Source organism: Pseudoliparis swirei, chromosome 10 (assembly GCF_029220125.1).
Source record: "Pseudoliparis swirei isolate HS2019 ecotype Mariana Trench chromosome 10, NWPU_hadal_v1, whole genome shotgun sequence".
NCBI classification, from domain to species: Eukaryota; Metazoa; Chordata; class Actinopteri; order Perciformes; family Liparidae; genus Pseudoliparis; species Pseudoliparis swirei.
Genome location: NC_079397.1, coordinates 295,858 through 321,805, shown reverse-complemented (window position 1 = coordinate 321,805; position 25,948 = coordinate 295,858). Strand labels below are relative to the sequence as shown.

General features: G+C 50.8%; 1 protein-coding gene across 3 annotated transcripts; it reads left to right on the top strand.

The window, feature by feature from the left end:
• Window positions 1–957: 957 nt before the first annotated feature.
• socs2 (suppressor of cytokine signaling 2) lies at window positions 958–24,254 on the top strand. Of its 3 annotated transcripts, none has more exons than XM_056424513.1 (4): window positions 958–1,189; window positions 18,815–18,975; window positions 19,047–19,503; window positions 23,503–24,254. In XM_056424513.1, exons 2-4 carry the CDS (start codon window positions 18,849–18,851, stop codon window positions 23,624–23,626), a joined length of 708 nt encoding a protein of 235 aa, XP_056280488.1. In that variant the 5' UTR covers window positions 958–1,189; window positions 18,815–18,848; the 3' UTR covers window positions 23,627–24,254. The 3 variants fall into 3 exon arrangements, with proteins under 3 accessions (XP_056280488.1, XP_056280489.1, XP_056280490.1); XM_056424514.1 differs by having other exon boundaries at window positions 19,047–19,598; window positions 23,503–23,571; XM_056424515.1 differs by having other exon boundaries at window positions 19,047–19,578; window positions 23,503–23,565.
• The last annotated feature ends 1,694 nt before the right edge of the window (window positions 24,255–25,948 follow it).

The following is a 25,948-nucleotide window of genomic DNA, read 5'->3' as shown; positions in this document are numbered from 1 at the left end:
GGATTGACAAATCATGGTGAAGGGTTTGGTGTGACGAGTACTACTTTCCGCGCCAACGCACACCGGAAGTAAACAAAGTCGCGATTTGGACAAATTCGGCGGGCCGGATTAAAAAGCCTAACGAGCCGGATGTGGCCCGCGGGCCGTAGTTTGCCCATGTCTGTAATCTAGCTGCTTCTTCTAGCTGGCCTCCCTTTGCCAGCTTCCCTCTGCACAGCATACAGATGTCTTCCTGTTTCCCCTACATCCCTATGCTGCCATTCCTTAATAATGTTTCCTTTGATAATTGTTTTAACTTCTGCTTTGCTGTGTAAAATGTCCGTCTTGTGCTGCCTTCCTAACGCTTGTGTTGCTCGTGTATCTGCTCGTTTCCTTGCACCCCCCTGTGTGCTGGTACCCACATAAATGCTACGACAATACCCATATTTTTAAAACGGAAGTGTTTCATATATTTCATTCATTAAATCCTGCCTGCTATGTGAAGTGAATGATTGTAATGAGGATAGTGCTGAACTAGAGTCTGAACAGACGATGACCTTTCGACCCGAACCTCCTCTCCCCACTGCAGTGCTGTTAAGATGGCCAACGTCTCCACTGTAGACACAGACAGATGCTCTGAGCTTCTCTTCTTAACTTCATATCTTAGGGACGGTGACTGCAAACCCAGTTCTCCCTGTCAGGGTCTTTTGATCCGTCTGTAAATGCTGGAGTAAATGATAAGTATGTCGTCTCCAGTCTATCCTCCACCATTCCTGCCACGTTATTATTGTCTTTAAATGTGTGCGCGCATGTGTAAGTACGTGTGTGTGTGTGTGTGCGTGCCTGTGTCGGACCACCTTAAATCGCTCGCGCGCCGGCAGCACGTGACTGTATTCCTGGAAAGTTCCTGGAAAGCTCTCCGTGTTGATGGTGATCTGCAGCTCGTGGACGCGCAGCGGCGGCGCGCGGACACCGGACTCGAGCCCGCGCGCAGTTCGTTCGGCTCTCCGGGAAACGGGAAATAAATCGGTGTGGGTGTGTGTGTGTGTGTGTGTGCGCGCGCGGCTCTGACGGTGAGTGACGTGTTGAGCCGTTACGTGTTCTTCTACGGCGGGACCTCCGGTTGACTGGGAGCACCGGGAGCACCGGGAGCACCGGGAGCACCGGGCGGCACGGCCCGACGGGCTGAGCCGCCACACCGACCGCTCAGGTAACCAACGTGTCCGTGACGTCATCGGGACGGCGCCTCACACCTGGCCGCCTTCATGTCCAGTTTACTATCAAGTCCTTTGTTAACGAAGCCTTTGGATTTATTGATAGTTTTATATATACATATATATGTATATATATTACATTACATGTCATATACATATATATATGTGTGTATATATACATATATATATGTGTATATATATATTTATATATATACATATATCTATATATTAGGGCTGTCAATCGATTAAAAAAATTAACTAATTAATCGCACATTTTGAAATTCATTAATCGCAATTAAAAGTTAAAAGTTCATTCTTTTTAAAGACCAAACTTCACACAGAGCTGTGTTTTCAAAGAGGCTCCTACCTATAAAGTGCCAGCAAGGTATTTAATATTGTGGATGATAAATAGTTTCTTCAGTGAAACATCAGATTAGTAAAAAATAAAGAAGTATATTGAGACCCCATTGGTCCTGTCATCTTTACCATTGAGCAGCAGAACCAGTGGCCTTGATAACTGACTGACATTCACATATGTCCTGTTCACCCTCTGGAGGCTGGGGGCATTTTATACATTTTACACAAACATGTAAATTCACCTTTTAAAGGCGTTTGCATGTGACACATTCCCACGTGTTCTACATCAAACATTCCAGAACAATCTCAGCTCTATTCAATGAGGCTCATTGTCCTCGCGCTGTGTTCTCTGCTCTCTGACTGACAGGCTGCTAATGAGCCTCACCTGTGAGGTGGGAGGTCCTTTGTGATTTACTGAGTGTTCATTGGTTGTTTTTCCCCAAAATGTTGACAGACAAACGGATTGACCAATCACGGTGAAGGTTTCGTGTGACGAGTTCTTTCCGCGCCGCGTCACCCGACACGTCGCCCCTCCGTTCCTCTGTGTATCAGAGGGGGAGACGGGAGGAAGGAGAGCAGGAGGAAACCCAACTGATAGTTATTAAGGAGCAGTGGGCTGCGGTGAAGCAACTGGGGGTTCAGTGCCTTGCTCAAGGACACTTCGACTTGCAACTAATGGGGAGAGCGGGGATCGAGCCCACAACCTTGTGGTTGCAGGACGGCCCTCTTACCCCACTGAGCTAAAGCCGCCCAAATATATAGATATATACATATGTATATATACATATGTATATATATTACATTACATTACATGTCATATACATATATATATGTGTATATATATATAGATACATATATATATATTGTTTATATATGAATATATATATATATCTATATATGAATAGATATATATATATATTTGAATAGATGTATATATATATGTGTATATATATGTGTGTATATATATATGTGTGTATTTATATATACACACATATATGTGTATATATATGTGTGTATATATACATAGATACATATATATATGTGTATATATATATGTATATATATACATATATATGTGTATATATATATGTATATATATGTGTATATATATACACATATATATACACTACCGTTCAAAAGTTTGGGATCACCCAGACAATTTCGTGTTTTCCATGAAAACTCACACTTATTTATCAAATGAGTTGCAAAATGTATAGAAAATATAGTCAAGACATTGACAAGGTTAGAAATAATGATTTGTATTTGAAGTATTCATTTTTTTCTTCAAACTTTGCTTTCGTCAAAGAATGCTCCTTTTGCAGCCATTCCAGCATTGCAGACCTTTGTCATTCTAGCTGTTAATTAGTTGAGGTAATCTGTTGAAATGTCACCCCACGCTTCCTGAAGCACCTCCACCAGTTGGATTGGCTTGATGGGCACTTCTTGAGGACCATACGGTCAAGCTGCTCCCACAACAGCTCAATGGTTGAGATCTGGTGACTGGCCACTCCATTACAGACAGCAAGCTGCCTGCTTCTTCCCTCAATAGTTCTTCACAATGTGGAGGTGTGCTTTGGGTCATTGTCCTGTTGGAGGAGGACATTGGCTCCGATCAAGCGCTGCCCACAGGGTATGGCATGGCGTTGCCAAATGGAGTGATAGCCTTCCTTATTTAAAATCCCTTTGACCTGGTACCTCCCACTTTCCCAGCACCAAAGCAGCCCCAGACCATCACATGACCTCCACCATGCTTGACAGATGGTGTCAGGCACTCTTCCAGCATCTTTTCACCTGTTCTGCGTCTCACAAATGTTCTTCTGTGTGATCCAAACACCTCAAACTTGGATTCATCTGTCCAGAACACCTTTCCCAATCTTCCTCTGTCCAATGCCTGTGTTCTTTTGCCCATACCAATCTTTTCTTTTCATTGGCCAGTCTCAGATATGGCTTTTTCTTTGCCACTCTGCCTAGAAGGCCAGCATCCCGGAGTCGCCTCTTCACTGTCGACGTTGACACTGGCGTTTTGCGGTACCATTTAAAGAAGCTGCCAGTTGAGGACCTGTGAGGCGTCTATTTCTCAAACTAGAGACTCTAATGTACTTGTCTTCTTGCTGAGTTGTGCACCGGGGCCTCCCACTTCTCTTTCTGCTCTGGTTAGAGCCCGTTGGTGCTGTTCTCTGAAGGGAGTAGTACACACCGCTGGAGGACATTTTCAGTTTCTTTGCAATTTCTCACATGGAATAGCCTTCATTTCTAAGAACAAGAATAGACTGGCGAGTTTCACAGGAAACTTCTTTTTTTCTGGCCATTTTGAGAGTCTTATCGAACCCACAAATGTGATGCTCCAGATAATCAACTAGCTCAAAGGAAGGCCAGTTTTATAGCTTCTCTCATCGGCAAAACAGTTTTCAGCTGTGCTAACATAATTGCACAAGGGTTTTCAAGGGTTTTCTAATCATCCATTAGTCTTCTAAGGCAATAACACAATGTACCATCAGAACACTGGAGTGATGATGAAATGGGCCTCTATACACCTCTGGAGATATTTCATTAGAAACCAGACGTTTCCACCTAGAATAGTCATTTACCACATTAACAATGTAGAGAGGGTATTTATGATTGATTTAATGTTATCTTCATTGAAAAAAACAATGCTTTTCTTTGAAAAATAAGGACATTTCTAAGTGATCCCAAACTTTTGAACGGTAGTGTATATATGTGTATGTGTATATATATATATATGTGTATATATTAGGCCCCCCCCGTCAACAATTCTCGGCTCAAGATTCAAGATTCAAGATTCAAGATGTTTTATTTGTCACATACACACACAGGGTGTGCAGTGAAATGAAAGTGGCAATGCTCAGCAGGAATGTGCAAGGGCAACAAGTACACACTATTTACAATAAAAAACAACACAATATTTACAGTAAGTGTGTGTGTGTGTGTGTGTGTGTGTGCCTAAGAGGGCAGTTGTGTGGGTCTATGTGGGGTCCTGGTGAGGTCGGAGTTCACAATCCTGATGGCCTGAGGAAAGAAACTCCGTCTCAGTCTCTCTGTTCTTGCAGCGTGACTACGGAGGCGCCTGCCTGACCGCAGCAGCTGAAACAGTCTGTTGTTGGGGTGGTGAGGATCCTTCATGATCCTGCCGGCTCTGGTTCTGCACCTCCTGGTGTACAAGTCCTGCAGGGTGGGGAGTGTAGTTCCAATAGTGCGTTCAGCCGAACGCACTACTCTCTGCAGAGCCTTCCTGTCCTGAGCGGAGCAGTTGCCAAACCAGGCTGTGATGCTTCCTGTCAGGACGCTCTCTACAGCTCCAGAGTAGAAGGACTGAAGGATCCTCTGGGAAACTTTAAATTTCCTCAGCTGCCTGAGGTGGTAGAGGCGCTGCCTTGCCTTTCTCACCAGAGTGTCTGTGTTTGTTGACCATGTCAGATCCTCGGTGATGTGGACATGCGACAGAGCGATGCGCGCGCCGGCATCGAAGCTCTGCGGCGACCGCGAACGACATATTGAGCACCAGGGGCGTCTCTAGGATTTGGATACATCTGGGGCTTAGCCAGTGCAGCTTAGATAGGAAAGTGAGTGGAGCAGCGAAATTTTTAGACATAGAAACACTCTCATGGTGCGTTCACACCGGACGCGGCGAAAAAATTCTCGACGCGTCTGACGCAGCAGTTTTGACGCGCGTCGAAAAAAGTGTGTTCACACCAGACGCGTCGGACGCGTCGGGGGCGGAGTAATAAATGGATCGAGGAACCACAGGACCGCAGCGTACTTCCACTTTTTAGTGGACTGAGCTGCTCTCCCACTGCGCTTCTCGCTGCTCTCTCTCTTCTTCTCTCTTTGATACGTGTCTCCCACCTCCGGCGGCAGATCTCCTGCCATGAGACACATATGCCGGCGGTTGGTTGATAGTAAAGTACAACAAATAGCGAGAATAAAAGCAAATACATACATTCAAAACTTAGCAGGTAGTCTCACGGCTTCTCCGACCTTGTTCCACGCTTTATCTTTATCGCTCCGGTTTCGGTAAGCATAAAGAGTTGTATCGTAAAGTTCGGGGTGCCCACAGATGGCGACAATAATCTTTTCCTCCATTTTTTTCAACCGGCAGGACGATGACGAGCGGAGCTGCTCAACGCTGATTGGCTGACGCAACTATGACTCACGCGTCTTTGCTGCCAGAGTTGGGAAATTTCAACTCGCGCGTCAACGAGCTGCGTCTGTTGGCTGTGTTCGCCCCGCGACAAATCCTCTGTTCTGCTGCTTCAAACGCGTCTGATGCGCTGCTCGCTGGGAAATACGCAGCTTCGACGCAGCTTCGACGCAGCTTCGACGCAGCTTCGACGCAGCTTCGACGCAGCTTCGACGCAGCTTCGACGCAGCTTCGACGCAGCTGTGCATTGACTTAACATGTAATCTCGACGCGCGTCAAAATTTTGACGCGTCCGGTGTGAACACACCATCAGACAGCAGCTTGCTGTTAGTGCGCCTGCTGCCAGCCTGACTCCGCTGTTTTGGGTGAATGACGTCACGTGCGACTTGGAGGTGTTAACCACTTGTGTGCCAAATCTTTTTTTCTTTTTTTTAAAATTAACATTCGGGGCTAATTAAAAAACATCCGGGGCTTTAGCCCCGAGTGTTTTAGCCTAGGGACGCCACTGTTGAGCACCCCTGCATTAAAACATTAAAGAGCCGAGAGTTTTTTTCAGCGTGAGAAATACGATGTGTGGCGGGAGTGCGTGAGTTAAGACCGAAATGCGTGAGTCTCACGCTCAATGCGTGACACTTGAGAGCCCTGCATTGCTCACCAGTGCGCGCGCCGGCATCGGAGCTCTGCTGCGCGAGCCGAGAGAAGAGTTGTTGGGGGGGGGGGGGTACAAGTGACTTTCTTTCGTCCCGATGTGCGCGCACACGCCGGCATCCGAGCTCTGCGGCGCGCGAGCCGGAGATCGGAGTCGTGTTAACGCGACACGTAGAGACAGAATGACATGCTGCTGGAGAGACGACCAACAACAGACGGATTGGAAGCTCATTCTGCGCATGCGTTAAATGCGTTTAAAAAAAAACTAGTTAAACCTGTAATTTAATTAACTGGGTTAACGCGTTATTTTTCACAGCACTAGTATATATATACATATATATGTGTATATATATATATGCTCCGTCTCTTTCACCATACACCAACATTCACCTTCTTTTCTTCTCTGGATTAGTTGTTAGTGAATAAATGTATTTTAATGATCTGGAGGCGTTCAGGGACAACGCGTTCTGTTCACGCTGCTCGCTCTGTGGAGCAACACACAGGAAGATGGGTTTACGTCACAGTACATAATCACATTACAACATTACATCATCATATTACATCATCACATCACATCATTACATCACTTTACATTACATCACATTACATTTAGGGCTGTCAGCGTTAACGCGTTAATCTATGCGATTAATTTGGCCGCGTTAACGCACAAAAATATTTTAACGCAACTTTGTTTACTTCCGGTGTTCGTTGACGTTTTTACACTCAAACCGAGTATCAAACCGCGGCAGTACGGTTTAACACTGTTTCCGTTTTTAAAACAATTATTTCTCTGCGAAAATAAGGATCATAAATCAGTTTAAACTCGTGGATGAATCAGTCGGGTTTCCTCCTGCTCCTCCTTCCTCCCGTCTCCCCCTCTGAGACACAGAGGAACGGAGGGGCGACGTGTCGGGGGACGCGGCGCGGAAAGAACTCGTCACACAAAACCTTCACCATGATTGGTCAATCCGTTTGTCTGTCAACATTTAGCGAAAAAAACAACCAATGAACACTCAGTAAATCACAAAGGACCTCCCACCTCACAGGTGAAGCTCATTAGCAGCCTGTCAGTCAGAGAGCAGAGAACACGGCACCAGGACTATGGAGGACTCAAAATGACTTAAGTATAAATAAATAAATGCATGAATAAATATAGGAATAAATAAATAAATGCTTAAATAAATGTATAAATAAATAAATGCTTAAATAAATGTATAAATAAATAAATATAGGAATTAATAAATATAAGTTATAAATCAACAGGACATCATTAAATAAATATATCTACATTTCTGTATTTCTTCATTTATTTATTTCTCTATTTATGTGTCCACACGTATTTCTTCATTTATTTATGTGTGACATTTACGTGTCCGTATATTCAAATGAGCTGGGCGGTCCGAACCTCTGTCTGAAACATGATTGGTCACAGGAGTGTGATGCACCAGGTGTGTTGTGCTCGACTACTTCTGCCTGGCACATGAAGCTGAAGCTCGCTCAGCTAACCGTTAGCAGAAGTTAGCAGAGACAGCTTTCTGACTTCAGCCGTTTATCAATTCCAAGAACACTGAGTACAGACTCGTGATCTTCTGGAGTCTGGTCTTGGTTAGTCTGGTCTTGTGGGTCTGGTCTTGGTTAGTCTGGTCTTGTGAGTCTGGTCTTGTGAGTCTGGTCTTGGGAGTCTGGTCTTGTGAGTCTGGTCTTGGGAGTCTGGTCTTGGGAGTCTGGTCTTGTGAGTCTGGTCTTGGGAGTCTGGTCTTGTGAGTCTGGTCTTGTGAGTCTGGTCTTGGTTAGTCTGGTCTTGAGAGTCTGGTCTTGTGAGTCTGGTCTTGTGAGTCTGGTCTTGGTTAGTCTGGTCTTGTGAGTCTGGTCTTGTGAGTCTGGTCTTGGGAGTCTGGTCTTGTGAGTCTGGTCTTGGGAGTCTGGTCTTGTGAGTCTGGTCTTGTGAGTCTGGTCTTGGTTAGTCTGGTCTTGTGAGTCTGGTCTTGGGAGTCTGGTCTTGTGAGTCTGGTCTTGTGAGTCTGGTCTTGTGAGTCTGGTCTTGGTTAGTCTGGTCTTGTGAGTCTGGTCTTGGGAGTCTGGTCTTGAGAGTCTGGTCTTGGGAGTCTGGTCTTGAGAGTCTGGTCTTGTGAGTCTGGTCTTGGTTAGTCTGGTCTTGTGAGTCTGGTCTTGGGAGTCTGGTCTTGTGAGTCTGGTCTTGAGAGTCTGGTATTGGGAGTCTGGTCTTGTGAGTCTGGTCTTGTGAGTCTGGTCTTGGGAGTCTGGTCTTGTGAGTCTGGTCTTGGGGGTCTGGTCTTGGGGGTCTGGTCTTGGGAGTCCAGACTCTCGAGGACGCAGGACGGTCTTTCTGGTCTTGTGACGTCACCACATCAACTGTTCTTGCTCATGAATTTCCTCCAATTATTCACTGTAACATACTTTACAGTGGAGTAGAATGTGTTGCGGTGTTCACTGTTGTTTGGCGTAGGCTACGAATAAACGATAATAAATATACAACGTCTCGTAGCTTTCCTGACCCAGGGTCGCTACAATATGAAGCTATGAATCTTAACCCGCAGTCAAATTGACGTAACGTTATCTTTTAATAAATAATAAACTCTTTGTGCTCTTTAGATCCTCCAAAACCTAATTATATCTCATGTTTAGCCGCTACGGAGACGTCAGAGCCAGCGGAGCATTTCAAAAAGTCCTGCCGAGATCAGGCTTCTCTCGGCGGCCACACAGCGCGCTGAGCGCCCGGAGCTCACTGGTCCCGCGAGCAGGACCTCAAATCTCCGTCGCATATCCTTATTAGGCTGAATCTCGATAAACCGACCACAGATTTGATGCTTAAACTACTAACTTCTCGGCTGAAAACATCCTTAAATTACATTCCGTGACTCAACAACAGTAGTATTTAGAATGTACAGACAAGAATGCATCATAAACGCTGTTCGTCTACAGATCCAAGTGCTAGGGATCGATTGCTTCTGTCTTGCTCTCCGACTTGACCAATCCTGTTCAACACTGAGGTTCGGACCGCCCAGCTCATTTGAATATACGGACACATAAATGTCACACATAAATAAATGAAGAAATACGTGTGGACACATAAATAGAGATATAAATAAATGAAGAAATACAGAAATGTAGAAATACATTTATTTAATGATGTCCTGTTGAGTTATAATTTATATTTATTAATTTCTGGATTTATACATTTATTCTTGTATTTATTTATTTATTTATACATTTATTTAAGCATTTATTTATTTATTCCTATATTTATTTATTTATGTATTCTTGTATTTATTCATGCATTCATTTATTTATTTATTTATACTTAAGTCATTTTAAGTCCTCCATACAGGACAACTGAGCCTCATTGAATAGAGCTGAGATTGTTCTGGAATGTTTGATGTATAACACGTGGGAATGTGTCACATGCAAACGCCTTTAAAAGGTGAATTTACATGTTTGTGTAAAATGTATAAAATGCCCCCAGCCTCCAGAGGGTTAACGTGACATATGTGAATGTCAGTCAGTTACCAAGGCCACTGGTTCTGCTGTTCAGTGGTAAAGATGACAGGACCAATGGGGTCTCAATATATATATATTTTTTACTAATCTGATGTTTCACTGAAGAAACAATTTATCATCCACAATATTAAATACCTCGCTGCACTTTATAGGTAGGAGCCTCTTTGAAAACACAGCTCTGTGTGAAGTTTGGTCTTTAAAAAGAATGAACTTTTAACTTGTAACTTTTAATCGCGATTAATCGCGATTAATGAATTTCAAAATGTGCGATTAATTAGTTAATTTTTTTAAATCGATTGACAGCCCTAATTACATCATCACATCACATTACATCACTTTACATCACATTACATCATTTTACTTTACATCACTTTGCATTACATCATTACATCACTTTACATTACATCACATCACTACATTACATCATCATATCACATTACATCACTTTACTTTACATCACATTACATCATTACATCACTTTATATTACATCACATTACATCACTTTACTTTACATTACATCATTACATCACTTTATATTACATCACATTACATCACTACTTTACATCACATTACATCATTACATCACTTTATATTACATCACATTACATCACTTTACTTTACATTACATCATTACATCACTTTATATTACATCACATTACATCACTTTACTTTACATCACATTACATCATTACATCACTTTATATTACATCACATTACATAACTTTACTTTACATCACATTACATCATCACATCATCACATTACATTACATCACATTACTTTACATCACATTACATCACTTTACTTTACATCACATTACATCATCACATCACATTACATCACTTTACATTATTACATCATCACATTACATCCTCAGAGTCCTGACTCCCAGGTCTTAATCCTGAGTCTTGAAGACTCACCTGGTTTTGGAGTTGATGATAATGATCTGATCTGTCGGCCACGCCCCCTGCTGGCCATTAGTGGAATGGCCCCCTGCTGGTTGTTTGTGGAATGGCCCCCTGCTGGGTGTTTGTGGAATGGCCCCCTGCCGGTCGTTAGTGGAATGGCCCCCTGCCGGTCGTTAGTGGAATGGCCCCCTGCCGGTCGTTAGTGGAATGGCCCCCTGCTGGCCATTAGTGGAATGGCCCCCTGCTGGTTGTTTGTGGAATGGCCCCCTGCTGGTTGTTTGTGGAATGGCCCCCTGCCGGTCGTTAGTGGAACGGCCCCCTGCTGGTCGTTAGTGGAATGGCCCCCTGCCGGTCGTTAGTGGAACGGCCCCCTGCCGGTCGTTAGTGGAACGCCCCGCCGGTCGTTAGTGGAATGGCGTCCCCTGCTGGTCGTGAGTGGAATGGCCCCCTGCTGGTCGTGAGTGGAACGGCCCCCTGCCGGTCGTTAGTGGAATGGCCCCCTGCCGGTCGTTAGTGGAATGGCCCCCTGCCGGTCATTAGTGGAACGGCCCCCTGCTGGTCGTTAGTGGAATGGCCCCCTGATGGTCGTTAGTGGAATGGCCCCCTGCTGGTCGTTAGTGGAACGGCCCCCTGCCGGTCGTTAGTGGAACGGCCCCCTGCTGGTCGTTAGTGGAATGGCCCCCTGATGGTCGTTAGTGGAACGGCCCCCTGCTGGCCGTTAGTGGAATGGCCCCCTGCTGGTTGTTTGTGGAATGGCCCCCTGCTGGTTGTTTGTGGAATGGCCCCCTGCCGGTCGTTAGTGGAACGGCCCCCTGCTGGTCGTTAGTGGAATGGCCCCCTGCCGGTCGTTAGTGGAACGGCCCCCTGCTGGTCGTTAGTGGAATGGCTCCCTGCGGTCGTTAGTGGAATGGCCCCTGCGGTCGTTAGTGGAATGGCCCCCTGCTGGTCGTTAGTGGAATGGCCCCCTGCCGGTCGTTAGTGGAATGGCCCCCTGCTGGTCGTTAGTGGAATGGCCCCCTGCTGGTCGTTAGTGGAATGGCCTGGTCGTTAGTGGAATGGCCCCTGCTGGTCGTTAGTGGAATGGCCCCTGCCGGTCGTTAGTGGAACGGCCCCCTGCTGGTCGTTAGTGGAATGGCTCCCTGCCGGTCGTTAGTGGAATGGCCCCCTGCTGGTCGTTAGTGGAATGGCTCCCTGCCGGTCGTTAGTGGAACGGCCCCCTGCTGGTCGTTAGTGGAATGGCTCCCTGCTGGTCGTTAGTGGAATGGCCCCCTGCCGGTCGTTAGTGGAACGGCCCCCTGCTGGTCGTTAGTGGAATGGCTCCCTGCCGGTCGTTAGTGGAATGGCCCCCTGCCGGTCGTTAGTGGAATGGCGTCCCCTGCTGGTCGTGAGTGGAATGGCCCCCTGCTGGTCGTGAGTGGAACGGCCCCCTGCCGGTCATTAGTGGAACGGCCCCCTGCTGGTCGTTAGTGGAATGGCCCCCTGATGGTCGCAGTGGAACGGCCCCTGCTGGTCGTGAGTGGAACGCCTGCCGGTCGTTAGTGGAACGCCCCTGCCGGTCGTTAGTGGAACGGCCCCCTGCTGGTCGTTAGTGGAATGGCCCCCTGATGGTCGTTAGTGGAACGGCCCCCTGCTGGTCGTTAGTGGAACGGCCCCCTGATGGTCGTTAGTGGAACGGCCCCCTGACGGTCGTTAGTGGAACGGCCCCCTGCTGGTCGTTAGTGGAACGGCCCCCTGATGGTCGTTAGTGGAATGGCCCCCTGCTGGTCGTGAGTGGAACGGCCCCCTGATGGTCGCAGTGGAACGGCCCCCTGCTGGTCGTTAGTGGAATGGCCCCCTGATGGTCGTTAGTGGAATGGCCCCCTGCCGGTCGTTAGTGGAATGGCCCCCTGATGGTCGTTAGTGGAATGGCCCCCTGCCGGTCGTGAGTGGAACGGCCCCCTGCCGGTCGTTAGTGGAATGGCCCCCTGATGGTCGTTAGTGGAATGGCCCCCTGCTGGTCGTGAGTGGAACGGCCCCCTGATGGTCGTTAGTGGAATGGCCCCCTGATGGTCGTGAGTGGAACGGCCCCCTGCTGGTCATTAGTGGAACGGCCCCCTGATGGTCGTTAGTGGAATGGCCCCCTGATGGTCGTTAGTGGAATGGCCCCCTGATGGTCGTTAGTGGAATGGCCCCCTGCTGGTCGTGAGTGGGACGCCCCTACTGGTCGTTAGTGGAATGGCCCCTTGCCGGTCGTTAGTGGAACGGCCCCCTGCTGGTCGTTAGTGGAATGGCCCCCTGCTGGTCGTTAGTGGAATGGCCCCCTGATGGTCGATAGTGGAATGGCCCCCTGCTGGTCGTTAGTGGAATGGCCCCCTGCCGGTCGTTAGTGGAACGGCCCCCTACTGGTCGTTAGTGGAATGGCCCCTTGCCGGTCGTTAGTGGAACGGCCCCCTGCTGGTCGTTAGTGGAATGGCCCCCTGATGGTCGTTAGTGGAACGGCCCCCTGCTGGTCGTTAGTGGAACGGCCCCCTGATGGTCGTGAGTGGAACGGCCCCCTGCCGGTCGTTAGTGGAACGGCCCCCTGCCGGTCGTTAGTGGAACGGCCCCCTGCCGGTCGTTAGTGGAACGGCCCCCTGATGGTCGTGAGTGGAACGGCCCCCTGCCGGTCGTTAGTGGAATGGCCCCCTGCCGGTCGTTAGTGGAATGGCCCCCTGCTGGCCGTTAGTGGAATGGCCCCCTGCTGGTTGTTTGTGGAATGGCCCCCTGCTGGTTGTTTGTGGAATGGCCCCCTGCCGGTCGTTAGTGGAACGGCCCCCTGCTGGTCGTTAGTGGAATGGCCCCCTGCCGGTCGTTAGTGGAACGGCCCCCTGCCGGTCGTTAGTGGAACGGCCCCCTGCCGGTCGTTAGTGGAATGGCGTCCCCTGCTGGTCGTGAGTGGAATGGCCCCCTGCTGGTCGTGAGTGGAACGGCCCCCTGCCGGTCGTTAGTGGAATGGCCCCCTGCCGGTCGTTAGTGGAATGGCCCCCTGCCGGTCATTAGTGGAACGGCCCCCTGCTGGTCGTTAGTGGAATGGCCCCCTGATGGTCGTTAGTGGAATGGCCCCCTGCTGGTCGTTAGTGGAACGGCCCCCTGCCGGTCGTTAGTGGAACGGCCCCCTGCTGGTCGTTAGTGGAATGGCCCCCTGATGGTCGTTAGTGGAACGGCCCCCTGCTGGCCGTTAGTGGAATGGCCCCCTGCTGGTTGTTTGTGGAATGGCCCCCTGCTGGTTGTTTGTGGAATGGCCCCCTGCCGGTCGTTAGTGGAACGGCCCCCTGCTGGTCGTTAGTGGAATGGCCCCCTGCCGGTCGTTAGTGGAACGGCCCCCTGCTGGTCGTTAGTGGAATGGCTCCCTGCCGGTCGTTAGTGGAATGGCCCCCTGCCGGTCGTTAGTGGAATGGCCCCCTGCTGGTCGTTAGTGGAATGGCCCCCTGCCGGTCGTTAGTGGAATGGCCCCCTGCTGGTCGTTAGTGGAATGGCCCCCTGCTGGTCGTTAGTGGAATGGCTCCCTGCCGGTCGTTAGTGGAATGGCCCCCTGCTGGTCGTTAGTGGAATGGCCCCCTGCCGGTCGTTAGTGGAACGGCCCCCTGCTGGTCGTTAGTGGAATGGCTCCCTGCCGGTCGTTAGTGGAATGGCCCCCTGCTGGTCGTTAGTGGAATGGCTCCCTGCCGGTCGTTAGTGGAACGGCCCCCTGCTGGTCGTTAGTGGAATGGCTCCCTGCTGGTCGTTAGTGGAATGGCCCCCTGCCGGTCGTTAGTGGAACGGCCCCCTGCTGGTCGTTAGTGGAATGGCCCCCTGCCGGTCGTTAGTGGAATGGCGTCCCCTGCTGGTCGTGAGTGGAATGGCCCCCTGCTGGTCGTGAGTGGAACGGCCCCCTGCCGGTCATTAGTGGAACGGCCCCCTGCTGGTCGTTAGTGGAATGGCCCCCTGATGGTCGTTAGTGGAACGGCCCCCTGCTGGTCGTGAGTGGAACGGCCCCCTGCCGGTCGTTAGTGGAACGGCCCCCTGCCGGTCGTTAGTGGAACGGCCCCCTGCTGGTCGTTAGTGGAATGGCCCCCTGATGGTCGTTAGTGGAACGGCCCCCTGCTGGTCGTTAGTGGAACGGCCCCCTGATGGTCGTTAGTGGAACGGCCCCCTGACGGTCGTTAGTGGAACGGCCCCCTGCTGGTCGTTAGTGGAACGGCCCCCTGATGGTCGTTAGTGGAATGGCCCCCTGCTGGTCGTGAGTGGAACGGCCCCCTGATGGTCGTTAGTGGAACGGCCCCCTGCTGGTCGTTAGTGGAATGGCCCCCTGATGGTCGTTAGTGGAATGGCCCCCTGCCGGTCGTTAGTGGAATGGCCCCCTGATGGTCGTTAGTGGAATGGCCCCCTGCCGGTCGTGAGTGGAACGGCCCCCTGCCGGTCGTTAGTGGAATGGCCCCCTGATGGTCGTTAGTGGAATGGCCCCCTGCTGGTCGTGAGTGGAACGGCCCCCTGATGGTCGTTAGTGGAATGGCCCCCTGATGGTCGTGAGTGGAACGGCCCCCTGCTGGTCATTAGTGGAACGGCCCCCTGATGGTCGTTAGTGGAATGGCCCCCTGATGGTCGTTAGTGGAATGGCCCCCTGATGGTCGTTAGTGGAATGGCCCCCTGCTGGTCGTGAGTGGAACGGCCCCCTACTGGTCGTTAGTGGAATGGCCCCTTGCCGGTCGTTAGTGGAACGGCCCCCTGCTGGTCGTTAGTGGAATGGCCCCCTGCTGGTCGTTAGTGGAATGGCCCCCTGATGGTCGATAGTGGAATGGCCCCCTGCTGGTCGTTAGTGGAATGGCCCCCTGCCGGTCGTTAGTGGAACGGCCCCCTACTGGTCGTTAGTGGAATGGCCCCTTGCCGGTCGTTAGTGGAACGGCCCCCTGCTGGTCGTTAGTGGAATGGCCCCCTGATGGTCGTTAGTGGAACGGCCCCCTGCTGGTCGTTAGTGGAACGGCCCCCTGATGGTCGTGAGTGGAACGGCCCCCTGCCGGTCGTTAGTGGAACGGCCCCCTGCCGGTCGTTAGTGGAACGGCCCCCTGCCGGTCGTTAGTGGAACGGCCCCCTGATGGTCGTGAGTGGAACGGCCCCCTGCCGGTCGTTAGTGGAACGGCCCCCTGCCGGTCGTTAGTGGAACGGCCCCCTGCTGGTCGTTAGTGGAATGGCCCCCTGATGGTCGTTAGTGGAATGGCCCCCTGCTGGTCGTTAGTGGAACGGCCCCCTGCCGGTCGTTAGTGGAACGGCCCCCTGCCGGTCGTTAGTGGAACGGCCCCCTGCCGGTCGTTAGTGGAACGGCCCCCTGATGGTCGTTAGTGGAATGGCCCCCTGCCGGTCGTTAGTGGAACGGCCCCCTGCCGGTCGTTAGTGGAACGGCCCCCTGCTGGTCGTTAGTGGAATGGGCCCCTGCCGGTCGTTAGTGGAACGGCCCCCTGATGGTCGTGAGTGGAACGGCCCCCTGCCGGTCGTTAGTGGAACGGCCCCCTGCTGGTCGTTAGTGGAACGGCCCCCTGCTGGTCGTTAGTGGAACGGCCCCCTGATGGTCGTGAGTGGAACGGCCCCCTGCCGGTCGTTAGTGGAACGGCCCCCTGCCGGTCGTTAGTGGAATGGCCCCCTGATGGTCGTTAGTGGAATGGCCCCCTGCCGGTCATTAGTGGAACGGCCCCCTGCCGGTCGTTAGTGGAACGGCCCCCTGCCGGTCGTTAGTGGAATGGCCCCCTGATGGTCGTTAGTGGAACGGCCCCCTGCTGGTCGTTAGTGGAATGGCCCCCTGCTGGTCGTTAGTGGAACGGCCCCCTGCCGGTCGTTAGTGGAACGGCCCCCTGATGGTCGTTAGTGGAACGGCCCCCTGCCGCTCGTTAATGGAACGGCCCGCCGTCGTTAGTGGAACGCCCCTGATGGTCGTTAGTGGAACGCCCCGCCGTCGTTAATGGAACGCCCCTGCTGGTCGTTAGTGGAATGGCCCGTCGTTAGTGGAACGCCCCCCTGATGGTCGTTAGTGGAACGGCCCCCTGATGGTCGTTAGTGGAATGGCCCCCTGATGGTCGTTAGTGGAACGGCCCCCTGATGGTCGTTAGTGGAACGGCCCCCTGATGGTCGTTAGTGGAATGGCCCCCTGATGGTCGTAAGTGGAATGGCCCCCTGCTGGTTGTTTGTGGAATGGCCCCCTGATGGTCGTTAGTGGAACGGCCCCCTGATGGTCGTTAGTGGAACGGCCCCCTGCCGGTCGTTAGTGGAATGGCCCCCTGATGGTCGTTAGTGGAATGGCCCCCTGCCGGTCGTGAGTGGAACGGCCCCCTGCCGGTCGTTAGTGGAATGGCCCCCTGATGGTCGTGAGTGGAACGGCCCCCTGATGGTCGTTAGTGGAATGGCCCCCTGATGGTCATTAGTGGAATGGCCCCCTGATGGTCGTGAGTGGAACGGCCCCCTGCTGGTCATTAGTGGAACGGCCCCCTGATGGTCGTTAGTGGAATGGCCCCCTGATGGTCGTGAGTGGAACGGCCCCCTGCTGGTCGTGAGTGGAACGGCCCCCTGATGGTCGTTAGTGGAATGGCCCCCTGCTGGTCGTGAGTGGAACGGCCCCCTGCTGGTCATTAGTGGAATGGCCCCCTGCTGGTCGTGAGTGGAACGGCCCCCTGATGGTCGTTAGTGGAATGGCCCCCTGCTGGTCGTGAGTGGAACGGCCCCCTGATGGTCGTTAGTGGAACGGCCCCCTGCTGGTCGTTAGTGGAATGGCCCCCTGATGGTCGTTAGTGGAATGGCCCCCTGATGGTCGATAGTGGAATGGCCCCTTGCCGGTCGTTAGTGGAACGGCCCCCTGCTGGTCGTTAGTGGAATGGCCCCCTGATGGTCGTTAGTGGAATGGCCCCCTGCCGGTCGTTAGTGGAACGGCCCCCTGCTGGTCGTTAGTGGAACGGCCCCCTGATGGTCGTGAGTGGAACGGCCCCCTGATGGTCGTGAGTGGAACGGCCCCCTGATGGTCGTTAGTGGAACGGCCCCCTGCTGGTCGTTAGTGGAACGGCCCCCTGATGGTCGTGAGTGGAACGGCCCCCTGCCGGTCGTTAGTGGAACGGCCCCCTGCTGGTCGTTAGTGGAACGGCCCTGATGGTCGCAGTGGAACGGCCCCCTGATGGTCGTGAGTGGAACGGCCCCCTGCCGGTCGTTAGTGGAACGGCCCCCTGCTGGTCGTTAGTGGAACGGCCCCCTGATGGTCGTGAGTGGAACGGCCCCCTGCCGGTCGTTAGTGGAACGGCCCCCTGCCGGTCGTTAGTGGAACGGCCCCCTGATGGTCGTTAGTGGAACGGCCCCCTGCTGGTCGTGAGTGGAATGGCCCCCTGATGGTTGTTAGTGGAACGGCCCCCTGATGGTCGTTAGTGGAATGGCCCCCTGCCGGTCGTTAGTGGAACGGCCCCCTGCTGGTCGTGAGTGGAACGGCCCCCTGATTGTCGTTAGTGGAATGGCCCCCTGCCGGTCGTTAGTGGAACGGCCCCCTGCTGGTCGTGAGTGGAATGGCCCCCTGCCGGTCGTTAGTGGAACGGCCCCCTGATGGTCGTTAGTGGAATGGCCCCCTGCCGGTCGTTAGTGGAATGGCCCCCTGCCGGTCGTTAGTGGAACGGCCCCCTGCCGGTCGTTAGTGGAACGGCCCCCTGATGGTCGTTAGTGGAATGGCCCCCTGATGGTCGTTAGTGGAACGGCCCCCTGCTGGTCGTGAGTGGAACGGCCCCCTGATGGTCGTTAGTGGAACGGCCCCCTGCTGGTCGTTAGTGGAACGGCCCCCTGCTGGTCGTGAGTGGAACGGCCCCCTGATGGTCGTTAGTGGAACGGCCCCCTGCTGGTCGTGAGTGGAACGGCCCCCTGATGGTCGTTAGTGGAACGGCCCCCTGCTGGTCGTGAGTGGAACGGCCCCCTGCTGGTCGTTAGTGGAACGGCCATCGAGAGCCAGTGGGCTCAGAACTATCTGTGATCCCTTCAGTGAAGATCAAGTGGACTAGATCTACTTCCTGTGTCCTGCAGGCCTCCAGGCCCCTGAAGCTGAGCCGGTGACCTGATGACCTGCCAGTTCACCGAGCCCTCAGACACCGTCCAGAGCGAGGAACGAGACAACCGCGACCCCGGGTCTCTGGAGACGGACGAGAGCCGCATCGCGTCGGCCATGAAGGACCTGAGGACCGCGGGTAGGCTGTCCCCGAGCGGCGGCGCCGCGTCCACGCCGCCCGCCGTCTCACGTGTCTGTCCCTGTCCTCAGGCTGGTACTGGGGCGGTCTGACGGCGAGCGAGGCCACGGGGGTCCTGCGGGACGCGTCCGAGGGGACCTTCCTGCTGCGGGACAGCTCCCAGACGGACTTCCTGTTCACCATCTCCGCGGTGACGGCGGCCGGCCCCACCAACCTGCGCGTCGCGTTCAAGCACGGGAAGTTCACGCTGGACTCGGTGGTCCTGGCGAGGCCCCGGCTGCGGCGGTTCGACAGCGTGGTCCACCTGGTGGAGCACTACGTCCTCCTGTCCCGGGCCGGGGACGAGGCGCTGCCCGGCCCCCCGGTGGCGGCGCCCGGCGGCGCGGTGCAGCTGCGGCTCACCAGGCCGGCGTACGCCGCCACGCCACCGCTGCAGCACCTCTGCCGCGTCGCCATCAACCGGAGGACTCGGCGGGTCCAGGACCTGCCCCTCCCCCTCAGACTGAAGGACTACCTGACGGACTACAGGTACAACGTGTAGACGCCCCGCTGGACTACAACTCCCAGCATGCACTGCTCCCAAAGGAACCCTGGGGCCGTGAGGTACTCCTGAAGTCCTTGAGGTACTATTGAAGTCCTTGAGGTACTCTTGAAGTCCTTGAGGTACTCCTGAAGTCCTTGAGGTACTCCTGAAGTCCTTGAGGTACTATTGAAGTCCTTGAGGTACTCTTGAAGTCCTTGAGGTACTATTGAAGTCCTTGAGGTACTCCTGAAGTCCTTGAGGTACTATTAAAGTCCTTGAGGTACTCCTGAAGTCCTTGAGGTACTCCTGAAGTCCTTGAGGTACTATTAAAGTCCTTGAGGTACTATTAAAGTCCTTGAGGTACTCCTGAAGTCCTTGAGGTACTCTTGAAGTCCTTGAGGTACTCTTGAAGTCCTTGAGGTACTCTTGAAGTCCTTAAGGTACTCTTGAAGTCCTTGAGGTACTCTTGAAGTCATTGAGGTACTCCTGATGTCCTTGAGGTACTATTGAAGTCCTTGAGGTACTCCTGACGTCCTTAAGGTACTCCTGAAGTCCTTGAGGTACTATTGAAGTCCTTGAGGTACTCCTGAAGTCATTGAGGTACTCCTGACGTCCTTAAGGTACTCCTGAAGTCCTTGAGGTACTATTGAAGTCCTTGAGGTACTCCTGAAGTCCTTGAGGTACTATTGAAGTCCTTGAGGTACTCCTGAAGTCCTTGAGGTACTCCTGAAGTCCTTGAGGTACTCCTGAAGTCCTTGAGGTACTCTTGAAGTCCTTGAGGTACTCCTGAAGTCCTTGAGGTACTCCTGAAGTCCTTAAGGTACTCTTGAAGTCCTTGAGGTACTCTTGAAGTCCTTGAGGTACTCTTGAAGTCCTTGAGGTACTCCTGAAGTCCTTGAGGTACTCTTGAAGTCCTTAAGGTACTCCTGAAGTCCTTGAGGTACTCCTGAAGTCCTTGAGGTACTCTTGAAGTCCTTAAGGTACTCCTGAAGTCCTTTAGGTACTCTTGAAGTCCTTAAGGTACTCTTGAAGTCCTTAAGGTACTCCTGAAGTCCTTGAGGTACTCCTGAAGTCCTTGAGGTACTATTGAAGTCCTTGAGGTACTCCTGACGTCCTTAAGGTACTCCTGAAGTCCTTGAGGTACTATTGAAGTCCTTGAGGTACTCCTGACGTCCTTGACGTACTCCTGAAGTCCTTGAGGTACTCCTGACGTCCTTGAGGTACTCCTGAAGTCCTTGAGGTACTATTGAAGTCCTTGAGGTACTCCTGACGTCCTTGAGGTACTCCTGAAGTCCTTGAGGTACTCCTGAAGTCCTTAAGGTACTCCTGACGTCCTTGAGGTACTCCTGAAGTCCTTGAGGTACTATTGAAGTCCTTGAGGTACTCCTGACGTCCTTGAGGTACTCCTGACGTCCTTGAGGTACTCCTGACGTCCTTAAGGTACTCCTGAAGTCCTTGAGGTACTATTGAAGTCCTTGAGGTACTCCTGAAGTCATTGAGGTACTCCTGACGTCCTTAAGGTACTCCTGAAGTCCTTGAGGTACTATTGAAGTCCTTGAGGTACTCCTGAAGTCCTTGAGGTACTATTGAAGTCCTTGAGGTACTCCTGAAGTCCTTGAGGTACTCCTGAAGTCCTTGAGGTACTCCTGAAGTCCTTGAGGTACTCTTGAAGTCCTTGAGGTACTCCTGAAGTCCTTGAGGTACTCCTGAAGTCCTTAAGGTACTCTTGAAGTCCTTGAGGTACTCTTGAAGTCCTTGAGGTACTCTTGAAGTCCTTGAGGTACTCCTGAAGTCCTTGAGGTACTCTTGAAGTCCTTAAGGTACTCCTGAAGTCCTTGAGGTACTCCTGAAGTCCTTGAGGTACTCTTGAAGTCCTTAAGGTACTCCTGAAGTCCTTTAGGTACTCTTGAAGTCCTTAAGGTACTCTTGAAGTCCTTAAGGTACTCCTGAAGTCCTTGAGGTACTCCTGAAGTCCTTGAGGTACTATTGAAGTCCTTGAGGTACTCCTGACGTCCTTAAGGTACTCCTGAAGTCCTTGAGGTACTATTGAAGTCCTTGAGGTACTCCTGACGTCCTTGACGTACTCCTGAAGTCCTTGAGGTACTCCTGACGTCCTTGAGGTACTCCTGAAGTCCTTGAGGTACTATTGAAGTCCTTGAGGTACTCCTGACGTCCTTGAGGTACTCCTGAAGTCCTTGAGGTACTCCTGAAGTCCTTAAGGTACTCCTGACGTCCTTGAGGTACTCCTGAAGTCCTTGAGGTACTATTGAAGTCCTTGAGGTACTCCTGACGTCCTTGAGGTACTCCTGACGTCCTTGAGGTACTCCTGAAGTCCTTGAGGTACTCTTGAAGTCCTTAAGGTACTCCTGAAGTCCTTGAGGTACTCCTGAAGTCCTTGAGGTACTCCTGAAGTCCTTGAGGTACTCTTGAAGTCCTTAAGGTACTCCTGAAGTCCTTTAGGTACTCTTGAAGTCCTTAAGGTACTCTTGAAGTCCTTAAGGTACTCCTGAAGTCCTTGAGGTACTATTGAAGTCCTTGAGGTACTCCTGACGTCCTTAAGGTACTCCTGAAGTCCTTGAGGTACTATTGAAGTCCTTGAGGTACTCCTGACGTCCTTGAGGTACTCCTGAAGTCCTTGAGGTACTCCTGACGTCCTTGAGGTACTCCTGAAGTCCTTGAGGTACTATTGAAGTCCTTGAGGTACTCCTGACGTCCTTGAAGTACTCCTGAAGTCCTTGAGGTACTCCTGAAGTCCTTGAGGTACTCCTGACGTCCTTGAGGTACTCCTGAAGTCCTTGAGGTATTATTGAAGTCCTTGAGGTACTCCTGACGTCCTTGAGGTACTCCTGAAGTCCTTAAGGTACTCCTGACGTCCTTGAGGTACTCCTGAAGTCCGTGAGGTACTATTGAAGTCCTTGAGGTACTCCTGACGTCCTTGAGGTACTCCTGACGTCCTTGAGGTACTCCTGACGTCCTTGAGGTACTCCTGAAGTCCTTGAGGTACTATTGAAGTCCTTGAGGTACTCCTGAAGTCCTTGAGGTAGTCCTGAAGTCCTTGAGGTACTATTGAAGTCCTTGAGGTACTCCTGACGTCCTTGAGGTACTCCTGAAGTCCTTGAGGTACTCCTGACGTCCTTGAGGTACTCCTGAAGTCCTTGAGGTACTATTGAAGTCCTTGAGGTACTCCTGACGTCCTTGAGGTACTCCTGACGTCCTTGAGGTACTCCTGAAGTCCTTAAGGTACTATTGAAGTCCTTAAGGTACTCCTGACGTCCTTGAGGTACTCCTGAAGTCCTTGAGGTACTCCTGAAGTCCTGGTACTCTGCAGCACTTCAGAACTGCAACCCAGAGACGCTGCTCCGCCTAGAGCTGATCAATACTATTGATCCATTGTTGTCGTCTATAAAATGTTTTCACCTCTTCAAGGTCTCGTTGTGTCTTCAGATCTTTGATCTTAACAACAGGTTCAGGTCCAGGTCCTCTGGGTCAGGTCCAGGTCCTCTGGGTCAGCTCCAGGTCCTCTGGGTCACTTATTGATCCACCGATGGTCTGTTATAACCCGGTTCCATGGACCAGCTGCCTAGAGGAGCTGGACCTCCAACAGGGACCAGAACCAGGACCTCACAGAACCAAGACCACACACAAGAGCAGCTGAGATTAGATCTCTCAAGGATTACTTCTCCAGGTAGATCTGAGATTTATTTAGAGATCTATTCAGAGATCTACTCAGACTAGATCTCTGAATATCTCTAGAGGTAGATCTCTGAATAGATCCCTATATAGATATCAGAGTAGATCTCTAAAGAAGATCTGAGTAGATCTTTAGTCCCTGATGGTGGTGATGATGATGATGGTGATGGTGGTGGTGATGATGATGGTGATGATGATAATATCATTAGTTATTATAAGTATATGAATACTCTTCAGTGAGTTCAGTGTCTACATGTGTATCAACATGGGAGGAGCTTGTTTCACATCATGACCAACAGCAAAGGTTTCAACAGGTCATCTTCATCATCGTCTCAGCGGAGGCCCCTAATTGGCCGACAGGCGGCCGTGAGGGTCAGTTGGGGCGAACGTTGTGAGGCAGCCGGACGACGTCGAGAACAAACAGACGTCAGAGTGTAACCTGTTGAACTTTGTCCCTGGGACTGTGGACCAATCAGATCACAGGAAAACAGTCCTCAGGTCTCTGGGATTGTGGACCAATCAGATCACAGGAAAACAGTCCTCAGGTCTCTGGGATTGTGGACCAATCAGATCACAGGAAAACAGTCCTCAGGTCTCTGGGACTGTGGACCAATCAGATCACAGGAAAACAGTCCTCAGGTCTCTGGGATTTTGGACCAATCAGATCACAGGAAAACAGTCCTCCGGTCTCTGGACCAATCAGATCACAGGAAAACAGTCCTCAGGTCTCTGGGACTGTGGACCAATCAGATCACAGGAAAACAGTCCTCAGGTCTCTGGGATTGTGGACCAATCAGATCACAGGAAAACAGTCCTCCGGTCTCTGGACCAATCAGATCACAGGAAAACAGTCCTCAGGTCTCTGGGACTGTGGACCAATCAGATCACAGGAAAACAGTCCTCGGTCTCTGGGACTGTGGACCAATCAGATCACAGGAAAACAGTTTCCCGGTCAGAACGTGTTTTTCGGATTGTTATGAATGCAGCATGAATACTCAACCAATCACATCCCACCGTTGTGTTGTTGTTGCGTGGAGACTTTAATTAAAAATGATGGTTCTCATGACGTCATAATATCTTTGTCTGATAATCTTTAACATATGTTTGGTTTAATATATTCTTTTATTCTTTCTGTGACTCGAAACCTCCTGAAGACAAACCGCCACGTCCTTCATCTGGCGCATCATGTTGACTCGTGTGTGCTTCAGTTAACGTTGTCCGGAGGAAACATTTGATTCATTTCCTGTAGCTAAATAGTATTTGTTGTTTTAAATTAATTAAAATTAAAATTCCATCAGTCCCTAAAGAATAAAATATGAACTGTCGTAAAGTGGATTAGATGATGAACTGTCGTAAAGTGGACTAGATGATGAACTGTCGTAAAGTGGACTAGATGATGAACTGTCGTAAAGTGGACTAGATGATGAACTGTCGTAAAGTGGACTAGATGATGAACTGTCATAAAGTGGACTAGATGATGAACTGTCATAAAGTGGACTAGATGATGAACTGTCATAAAGTGGACTAGATGATGAACTGTCATAAAGTGGACTAGATGATGAACTGTCATAAAGTGGACTAGATGATGAACTGTCGAAAGTGGACTAGATGATGAACTGTCATAAAGTGGACTAGATGATGAACTGTCATAAAGTGGACTAGATGATGAACTGTCATAAAGTGGACTAGATGATGAACTGTCGTAAAGTGGACTAGATGATGAACTGTCATAAAGTGGACTAGATGATGAACTGTCGTAAAGTGGACTAGATGATGAACTGTCGTAAAGTGGACTAGATGATGAACTGTCGTAAAGTGGACTAGATGATGAACTGTCGTAAAGTGGACTAGATGATGAACTGTCATAAAGTGGACTAGATGATGAACTGTCGTAAAGTGGACTGGATGATGAACTGTCGTAAAGTGGACTAGATGATGAACTGTCGTAAAGTGGACTAGATGATGAACTGTCATAAAGTGGACTAGATGATGAACTGTCGTAAAGTGGACTGTAGCTCGCCCGCCCCTGCAACCCCAAGGTTGTCGGTTCGATCCCGGCTCTCCCATTAGTTGTTGCAAGTCGTGTCCTTGAGCAAGGCACTGAACCCCAGTTGCTTCCGGGCATCACTGCAGCCCACTGCTCCTTAATAACTAAGGATGGGTTAAAGGCAGAGAACTAATTTCCCCGTGGGGATTAATAAAAGTATATATCTCTTATCTTAGATGATGAACTGTCGTAAAGTGGACTAGATGATGAACTGTCGTAAAGTGGACTAGATGATGAACTGTCGTAAAGTGGACTAGATGATGAACTGTCATAAAGTGGATTAGATGAACTGTCGTAAAGTGGACTAGATGATGAACTGTCATAAAGTGGACTAGATGATGAACTGTCGTAAAGTGGACTAGATGATGAACTGTCGTAAAGTGGACTAGATGATGAACTGTCGTAAAGTGGACTAGATGATGAACTCGTAAAGTGGATTAGATGATGAACTGTCGTAAAGTGGACTAGATGATGAACTGTCGTAAAGTGGACTGGATGATGAACTGTCGTAAAGTGGACTAGATGATGAACTGTCGTAAAGTGGACTAGATGATGAACTGTCGTAAAGTGGACTAGATGATGAACTGTCGTAAAGTGGACTAGATGATGAACTGTCGTAAAGTGGACTAGATGATGAACTGTCGTAAAGTGGACTAGATGATGAACTGTCATAAAGTGGATTAGATGATGAACTGTCGTAAAGTGGATTAGAT

What these genes read in the sequence shown, in the direction of transcription:
- socs2 (XM_056424513.1), top strand. Translation starts at nt 18,849, where the DNA reads ATGACCTGCCAGTTCACCGAGCCCTCAGACACCGTCCAGAGCGAGGAA. An exon ending in GAAGGACCTGAGGACCGCGG is followed by an intron (nt 18,976 to 19,046) that starts GTAGGCTGTCCC and finishes CCCTGTCCTCAG; the next exon opens with GCTGGTACTGGGGCGGTCTG. An exon ending in GACTACCTGACGGACTACAG is followed by an intron (nt 19,504 to 23,502) that starts GTACAACGTGTA and finishes AGGTTTCAACAG; the next exon opens with GTCATCTTCATCATCGTCTC.